We start from the raw sequence: 9926 nt of genomic DNA, 5'->3' as shown, positions 1-9926 counted from the left end.
GCATCCCATTGGTCAGATCTTTTCAACTCTTAACTTTTAATTTTATGCTTAAGGTAGTCTTTTCATCTCTTCCCACCTTCTTAAATTTCAAAATCTCTCCCCCTTTTTAAAAACCTTCTTTGCTTGTGATTTCAAACTTAGACTTTGTTTTAATGATTAGAAATTTGGCCTTATACTAATGAACTTTCAAACTTTTTCTCTTGAATCAAATTTGTAAATAAACTTAATCATATTGAATTAAAATTTTAAAAGACAAAAAGAACTAACAATCCCATTCAAATCTTTTGGCCCTGTGTGCCTTTTCATTTAAACTTTATTAAAAGCAATTCACCAACTTTGAAATTTTTACCACGAACTACGAGGTTTTGATCCCTTATTTTTATGTTGGTACGTAGGCACAAGTCCAAAGGTCTTATCAAACAAAAAAATATAATCAATGGATTATTTTCTCATCGCCACACTCTATTTTTCTCAAACATCACTTATACCAAAACACATGCACACATAAAAAAGGGATCCCTAAGAGTACCTAGGACACTTTGGGTGTTAACACCTTCCCTCTGTGCAACCAACCCCCTTACCTATAATCTCTGGTATTTTATTAGTTTTGATTTGAAAACTTCTTATCTTTGGGTTTTGTTCGTACTTTTCCTTTTTTCCTTTGGAAACAATAAAAGCGCGGTGGTGACTCTGGTTTTATTGATGTTAAGCTTATCCATAAATTTATGGTCATGAACTTACCGCTACACCTTCCTATTGGGACACACCTTTATGGTTAACCCCCTTTCCTTTTTCTTGGTTATCACACCATAATTTGGGTTGACACCTTTATAGTTAACCCCCTTCTTTTTTGGGACACACCTTTATGGTTAACCCTCTTCTTTTTTAGGACACACCTTTATGGTTAACCCCATTCCTTTTGGGACACACCTTTATGGTTAACCCCCTTTCTCTTGGAACACACCTTTACGGTTAATCCCCTTCCTTTTGGGACACACCTCTATGATTAACCTCCTTCTTTTTTGGGATACACCTTTATTGTTATCCTCTTCCTTATTGGGACACACCTTTATGGTTAACTCCCTTCCTTTTTGGGACACACCTTTATGGTTAACCCCCTTTCCTTTTTCTTGGTTATCACACTATAATTTGGGTTAACACCTTCATGGTTATACACCATTTTACCTTTCTCTTTTGGGTTAATCACCTTTATGGTTAAAAACCCCTTTCTTGGTTTTGATACCGTTTCATTCAGTTTCTAGACTTTTCCTGTTTAAACACCACCCTCGATTTGTATTTCAGTCTTAGTTCTCCGAACTACGGAGCTCTGACTTCCTTATTGCATTATAAGGATACGTAGGCACGAGGATGCAAATCCTTGGTGAGTACTTTTCTTTATTTTCTCGCCTTTCTCTCTCTGGTTCCACGAACTACGAGACCCTGACTTTCTCATTGCACTATGAGAATATGTGGGCGCGGGGGCCATAATCCTCCTCGAGCATTGTCTCTCTCTAACCCATTTTCTATTTTGCAGGTACATGAAGACAACAACACTCATCCAAGCAAGAGCAATCAAAACGGTTCCCATGGAGTACCATGGATGTGAGGGGTGCTAATACTTTCCCCTTGCATAATTGACTTCCTTACCCGTTTCTTTGTTCCCCTTGGGTTTTATCGATATTTTCCCTTCCCTCTTTTGGGATAAATAAAGTTTCGTGGTGACTCAGTTGTATGTTCGATCGTGCGACGCGTTAGAGTACATTCCTACCAACTCCAGATGAATATGATGATCATCCCTAAGTTGCATGGAAGCTTGATCAAATGCATAATTATGTCCTCCTTTTTCTTCTTTCATTTTCAGATCAACTTAACTTCCATGGTTCTCCTTTTTTCCTTTCTCTTCAATTTTCCACCTAAATCTAAGATTTCCCATAATTTGTGATGGTTCCTTGAAAAACCATGATGTTCTTAAAGGACGATGATGAATGTGGAGATGAGCATTGCATAAAACCAATGGGAGTTCGCATATAAGTTCATCATCCAAGATTTTCCTCTCCATTCCAAGTGTGAAAGAAGGAAGAAGATGAAATTTGATTTTTTTCCTTCTAATTTCAACCTTAAGTAACTTACCTGCCACATGACCAAATTGCTTTTCATTAAACAATGTGAAATTACCCAAATGTCTTGGTCATTATGTCATAATTACTAATTAGCCCCCTTGCTTACTACCCATGAATTAAGGAAATAATCACCCTCCTTAAATTATATTCAACCTTATCTTGTCTTCAAGTTTTGCACATTCTTTGTGAAATATTTAAAATACCCTTTAGTAATAATGCGAGATTATAGAAATGCTCTCACTGAATTAATTAATTTACAATTCTTCCTTGATTACTAATTATGTCTCAAGGGATAAATTATCTTTCCTTAAACCCTAATTAGTAATAATGTCCATTTATCCCTCAATTTTCTAACTCTGCAGTCTTCAACATATCATTGATTCTCAACAACCTTTACAACCTCAATCCCTTGGAAGTAAGTCATTGATTAGTATACAACATAATGCATGCATGGATTAAAATAGAAGAATATAGGATGCTACAATAAGGGCCTAATTTATTTTTTTGGTCGATTTTGATTTCCTAATTTAATGACATGAAATACAATACTACTATTGAATCATTGATAACATGAAACTATATCACATTTTTTGACTTGATTTAATTAAATTATATCGTTATTTGATTCAATTTATTTTATATTATTCGATATTACTCGGTATTTTCTTTTTATTTATTTCAGGTATCATTATTTAAAGCACGTGTGAAAAAGAAAGAAGAGGGGTGCAAAAAGAGGATTTTCTAGGAAAAGCATCTCACCAAAGCCCAGCCCACGCTTGGAACAGGGAAAATAGCTGTGACGACCGCCACAAGTACGTGTCGAGCGTCACGCCCCTAAACCTAGTGTTACGACCGTAACACATAGTGTGACAGACGTCACACATCCCACTCCTATTTTTTTGGCCTTTATGTGCGTAACGGAAGGAACGTTTTCCCTAAATTTTCTCATGCACACTTTGAACCAGACGGAATACCAATTCAAGGAAACGGTTATTTGGAGGGGTGAACATAAATAGACCAAAAGAAAGCCAATTGAAGTCTCTCTTCTCCGTGCAATATTTTTCCTGCTTTCTAATTTTCCAGCATTCTAATTTCCAAGCATTTTATTTTCTTTTCTTTTCTAGTTGAATTTCCGAAGCATTCAATTTATTTTTTCACGATAGTTTCTACACCGGAAACTATTGTGTAATTTTTACTGGATCTAACCTTACGTTAGATCATAGTATTTTATTTCTTTGTTTTTACTTGCCTATCTGATCGCGAATTGTGAAGAACAAATCCAACCGACTTGTGGTGGAGTGTTCGAGCATCGAAGCTAGGAGTTGAAATCCAGAATTCTAGTATTTTTACAGGTTCATTAATTAATTGATTTATAGTTTTAATTTACATATGCTTTGTTCCGCTGTTTATATATATTGTTTGTTTGATATGGCCGTATTTATGCATGATTATTGTTTATGCGTGTTTAGCATGTCCGGCTAAGTAATTTAGATGTCGGTATGTAAAGTAAGCTGAATAAAGGAATCAAAACTGAGTTGGTTTAAATTTATTTCAAAATATAGTCACTCTTTTTCTGGTCTCAATTTACAAAGTTAATACCAAGGTTTTTGTACGAGAGTAAAAGACATAAAGAAGTTAAAATCAATAGAACGACGGTTTGAGCTTTTAACTGGACAGTGTAAATTGAACATTAACTTTAAATTAGGGCGAAAGCAATTTTTAAGGTTAATTGAATTCTAATCATTTTCAAAAATTATTTTTAAAAGTTAAATGTGAGGACGGGAGTTAAGCATTTAAGTTTAATTATATAGTCTAAGTCAACAGAGCGAGAGTTTGAGACGAGGGCGTTTAAACGGTTAGTATTTTCTCAAAAAGAGCTTCTATAGATTCTAATATTTTCAAAAAGTGATTTTAGATTTGACGAAATAGTGAGAGCGTACGTTAAAATATAAAGTCATAGTCTAATTCAATAGAGCGAGAGTTTGAGGAAAAGACTTTTAATTAATAGTGTCTACTGAAAAGACTTATTTTAAAACTAAGAAAAAGACCAACGAAGATTTGATTCCCTAATTACGACAAACTACATACCGATATCCGTGTTATTTGATATTTAATCTAGATCTAAATTTAGTTTTACTTTTCCCTTTAATCACTAAAGTATCATCCGCCTTAGCTTTACGCAGTAACCCTAGAAAAACGGTAGATCGATTCATTAAGTCCCTGTGGGATCGATATCTTTTAAAACTATGCGATTAGACTGTGCACTTGCAGTTAGTACCCCGATAGACTCATAAAGTCACGATCAAGTTTTTGGCATCGTTGCCGGGGACTTCTATTTAGTCGATATCGTAACTCTTCTGTTACGCTGTAGAGACTAAGGCAATTTTTTTATTTTTTCCCTTCTTTTTCGTTGATTTGTATGCCACAGACTCGCTCACAAGGCGAACCGTACTACTTACGAATCAACGATATTGAACGATATCTCCGATTATTACGACGAATTCGGGAGTATCATCCTAGAAACAATCTTCCTCCAATCGAAATTCCGGATCTCAAAAATCTCCTTCCTTCGACGATACCAGCGATGGCCGAACCAGCTCGTGCTCTTCGAGATTACGCTGCTCCATCGCAGGATGAGCCGCATTCGAGTATTGCTCCACCCGCAATCGAAACAAACAACTTCGAACTTAAACCTTCGCTGTTGCAGGCAGTGCAACAGAATCAATTTTCTGGAAATCCTACCGAGGATCCAAACCTTCATTTATCCGTATTTGTCCAATACGCTGACACTGTTAAAGCTAATGGTGTCACTTCAGAGGCAATTCGACTTCGTCTCTTTCCTTTCTCGCTAAGAGATAAAGCTAGAAGATGGCTTCAGTCTCTTCCTTCCAACTCAGTCACCACATGGAATGAGTTGAAGAAAGTCTTTCTTGCCCGATATTTCCCCCCAAGCAAAACAGCTATGTTGAGAGCCCAGATAAATGGATTTAAGCAAAAAGACAACGAGTCTCTTTTCGAAGCATGGGAAAGATACAAGGACATGATGAGACTTTGCCCACACCATGGTTTAGAGGACTGGTTAGTAATTCACACCTTCTACAATGGTCTCGTGTACAACACAAGGTTAACAATAGACGCTGCCGCCGGTGGTGCGCTTATGGATAAACCTTACACCGACGCTTATCAACTTATCGAGAGCATGGCCCAAAATCATTATCAGTGGGGAAGCGATCGAACAATGGTAGAAAAACCTCAAACAAAAGGGGGCATGTACGAGATAAGTAGCCTTGATCATGTTAATGCAAAAGTGGATGCTCTTGCCCAGAAAATTGAAAGTTTAAATGTATCACCTCCAGCCACCATGGTTGCCATAACTCAAAATTGCGAAGTCTGTGGAATTCAAGGTCACACTCCTACAGATTGTCAACTCCTAACAGGAATCCAAGCAGAGCAGGTGAACTATGCTCAAGGAAATCCTTACTCGCATACCTATAACTCAAACTGGAAGAACCATCCTAATTTCTCATATAAAAGTAACAACGCTTTATACGCGCCAGGTCAAGCTCCCAGTCAAGCTCTAGCTATACCTCCTGGATATCAAAAGCCGACCCCATCTACACCTAACAATAACGTTCCTAGGAAATCCAATTTGGAAATCATGATGGAGAACTTCATAGCTTCTCAACAGCAAACCAATAAAGAGTTCTTAAACCAGAATGTACACACTAGCGAACAGATTAAACAACTAGCAAGTAAAGTGGATGCCCTGGCTACCCATAACAAAATGCTGGAAACAAAAATCTCGCAAGTAGCTCAACAACAAGTGCCTACTGCTGCCCCAACTGGTACATTTTCTGGACAGCCCCAACCTAATCTGAAAGGCCACGCTCATGCAATTATATTACGAAGTGGTACAGAGGTAGAAGGACCATCTGACCCAGGATTGAGAACCAAAACTCTAAAAAGTCAACTGAGGAAGAAAGTAAACCTAAGGAAAAGGAAGAGTGTAATAAGGAAACCGTAGAAAAAAAAGAACCTTATGTACCTCCACCGCCTTACAAACCACCTATCCCTTATCCTCAAAGGTTAATTAAAACCAAAGACGCGGGCCAATTTAAAAAATTTGTCGACCTACTGAAACAATTAAACATCACGATTCCTTTTACAGAAGCTATTACACAGATGCCCTCATATGCTAAGTTCTTAAAAGAAATTTTATCTAATAAAAGGAAACTTGAAGATAGCGAAACCGTTACACTCACTGCTGAGTGTAGCGCAATAATCCAGAATATGCCTCCTAAACTTAAAGATCCTGGTAGTTTCTCTATACCCTGTCATATAGGAAAATTTGTCATAGATAAAGCTTTATGCGATTTAGGAGCCGGTATCAGTGTTATGCCCTTGTCCATATGCAAGAAACTTGAAATGGGAGAATTAAGACCAACTAAAATGTCTGTGCAATTAGCAGATCGTTCCGTCAGATATCCCGTAGGAATTCTTGAAAACGTTCCCGTGCGCATAGGTCAATTCTACATCCCCACCGATTTTATAATTATGGACATAAGAGAAGATGAAGTTACCCCTATTATATTGGGAAGACCCTTCTTAGCAACCGCCGGTGCTATCATAGACGTAAAACGAGGACGACTCACTTTCGAAGTAGGAGAAGAGAAAATTGAGTTCATTCTTTCCAAATTTTTGAAAGCACCTGCAATAGAAGATACATGTTACTTCATGGATATCATCGATGAATGCATAAAAGAAACAGAATTAGAAAATGACGATTTGTCCGACTATCATGTAGAAGACAGACTGAACCAATGTTTAGCAATAACATCGGATCCTACGCAATGCCTTAAGAAACCAACCCTCGATCTGAAAACACTTCCCAAAAATCTGAGATATGAATTCCTAGACTTAGAACTTGAACGACCAGTGATAGTCAATGCAGACCTAGGAAAACTTGAAACCGAAAAACTCCTACATATCTTAAGAAAATATCCAACCGCACTAGGATACAACATCACCGATCTTAAAGGGATAAGTCCTTCCACTTGTATGCACCGCATCATGCTAGAAATAATGTGTGATGCAAATGCAGACCCCGGATTGGAATGAACCCGAAATAGTTGGATTGGACTGTAAAACTTCTAGGGAACATCAGAGGAGACTAAACCCGATCATGAGTGAGATAGTGAAGAAGGAAGTAACGAAGTTATTAGAGGCGGGTATCATATATCCTATGTCCGATAGCAAATGGGTTAGTCCTGTACACGTAGTACCGAAGAAAGGAGGTATAACAGTGATCGAAAATGAAAAAGGAGAAACTATAACCAAACGAATTGAATCGGGATGGAGAATGTGCATTGACTACATAAAGCTAAACAAAGCAACCCGAAAAGATCATTTTCCTTTACCATTCATAGACCAGATGTTAGAGCGACTAGCCAAGCATTCTTATTTCTGCTATCTAGACGGTTACTCAGGTTTCTTCCAAATACCAATTCATCTTGATGACCAAGAAAAGACAACGTTCACATGTCCTTTTGGTACCTTCGCTTATCGACGAATGCCGTTTGGCTTGTGCAATGCTCCTGCAACCTTCCAAAGGTGCATGATGGCAATATTCGCCGATTTTCTCAAAAACATCATGGAAGTCTTTATGGATGACTTTTCCGTATGCGGGCAAAGTTTCGAAGAATGTCTTGAAAACCTAGAAAGAGTTCTAGAACGATGTGTAAAAGTAAACCTAGTACTTAATTGGGAAAAATGTCACTTTATGGAACAAGAAGGAATTGTTTTAGGACACATCATATCAAATAGAGGAATTGAAGTAGACAAAGCCAAAATAGAAGTAATCGAAAACCTTCAACCTCCGAAAACTGTGAGAGAAATACGAAGCTTCTTAGGACATGCCGGTTTTTACCGACGATTCATTAAAGATTTCTCTAAAATAACTAAACCTTTAACCGAATTATTAATGAAAGATGCTGACTTCATCTTCGACAATAAATGTTTAGAAGCATTTCAAACACTTAAACAAGCATTGATCTCCGCGCCCATAATGCAGACCCCGGATTGGAATGAACCCTTCGAAATAATGTGTGACGCAAGTGACTACGCCGTAGGCGCTGTTTTAGGACAACGAAAGGATAAAAAACTTCACGTCATATATTATGCGAGTAGAACTCTAGATGAAGCGCAAATGAGTTACGCCACAACCGAGAAAGAACTTTTAGCAGTAGTATTTGCACTAGATAAATTTCGTTCCTACTTGGTCGGAGCTAAAATAATCGTTTACACTGATCACGCTGCCATTAAGTACCTCTTAACAAAAAAGGACGCTAAACCTAGACTCCTAAGGTGGATCTTGTTGCTACAAGAATTTGATTTGGAAATCAAAGATAAAAAAGGAACTGAAAATGTAGTAGCAGATCACCTCTCTAGACTTGAAAACCTGGAACCGGAAAGAACATCGATCAACGATGATTTCTCGTACGATAAACTTATAGCTAATTTGGAAGAAAATAGAGCTGATGAACAGGTATAGACCACCTTGGCTGTATGCGTTACACCATGGTACGCTGATTTTGTCAATTATTTAGCCGCCGGAGTGGTTCCACTTGATTTATCCTACCAACAAAAGAAACGATTCTTCCATGACATAAAACATTATTACTGGGACGACCCTTTACTTTTCAAAAGAGGCCCCGATGGTATTTTCCGTCGCTGTATACCTGAACAAGAGGTAGAAAGTATAATCCAACATTGTCATTCCGCTCCTTATGATGGACACGCAAGTACATCCAAAACCTGCTCTAAAATCCTACAAGCCGGTCTTTATTGGCCAAACATATGGAAGGATGTGCATGCCGCTGTCAAGAAATGTGATAGGTGTCAACGCACAGGAAACATATCTAGACGTGACGAAATGCCACAAAAAGGCATTTTGGAAGTAGAAATTTTTGATGTGTGGGGAATAGATTTCATGGGACCTTTTCCACCTTCTTTTGGTAACAAGTACATACTCGTAGCGGTTGACTACGTATCCAAATGGATTGAGGCTATAGCTTCTCCAGTAAACGACACACGAGTAGTAATTAAACTCTTTAAGAATATAATCTTTCCAAGATTTGGCATCCCAAGAATAGTCGTCAGTGGCGGTGGATCTCATTTCATATCTAAGATACTCGAAAAATTATTGTTTAAGTATGGTGTAAAACATCGAGTAGCAACACCTTACCATCCTCAAACTAGTGGACAAGTGGAAGTGTCTAATAGAGAAATTAAACAGATATTGGAAAAAGCTGTCGCTACATCGAGGAAAGACTGGTCATCAAAATTACCCGAAGCTTTATGGGCATATCGAACTGCTTACAAAACTCCCATAGGAACAACCCCATTTAAGCTTATTTATGGTAAATCATGTCACCTCCCGGTGGAGTTAGAACATAAGGCCTATTGGGCTATTAAAAATTTAAATTTAAACTATAAGGCCGCCGGTGAAAAGCGAATTCTAGATATAAACGAATTAGAGGAACTTAGACAAGATGCATACGAAAATGCCAAAATCTACAAGGAAAGAACGAAAGAATGGCATGATAAACGTATATCAAGAAAAACTTTCAAACAAGGCGATGTAGTCCTATTGTTTAACTCTAGACTTAAGTTATTCCCAGGAAAACTACGCTCTAGGTGGTCAGGCCCTTTCCAAGTCACTAATGTCTTTCCTAGTGGAGCTGTAGAAATTAAAGGAAAATCTATTGAATCATTTATCGTAAACGGGCAGCGTCTAAAACATTATCA

The 9926-nt window shown here is 37.7% G+C and overlaps 1 protein-coding gene and 1 non-coding gene across 2 annotated transcripts; one reads left to right on the top strand and one right to left on the bottom strand.

Moving 5' to 3' along the window:
* Positions 1-5082: 5082 nt before the first annotated feature.
* On the bottom strand, positions 5083-5189 carry LOC127098880 (small nucleolar RNA R71). Its single transcript, XR_007793564.1, has one exon. It is a non-coding gene; the product is annotated as a small nucleolar RNA R71 (small nucleolar RNA).
* A 984-nt stretch (positions 5190-6173) lies between these two features.
* Positions 6174-6845, top strand: LOC127097193 (uncharacterized; the record flags this gene model as incomplete). The annotated part of the gene is made up of 2 exons (XM_051035699.1): positions 6174-6319; positions 6365-6845. Coding segments are annotated over 2 exons (627 nt in total), but the record flags the coding sequence as incomplete, so codon positions are not given.
* Positions 6846-9926: the final 3081 nt, after the last annotated feature.

The sequence above is a fragment of the Lathyrus oleraceus genome, chromosome 6 (genome assembly GCF_024323335.1).
Source record: "Lathyrus oleraceus cultivar Zhongwan6 chromosome 6, CAAS_Psat_ZW6_1.0, whole genome shotgun sequence".
NCBI classification, from domain to species: domain Eukaryota; kingdom Viridiplantae; phylum Streptophyta; class Magnoliopsida; order Fabales; family Fabaceae; genus Lathyrus; species Lathyrus oleraceus.
Note: the sequence above shows the minus strand (reverse complement) of the source record. Positions and strands in the feature narration are given on the sequence as shown.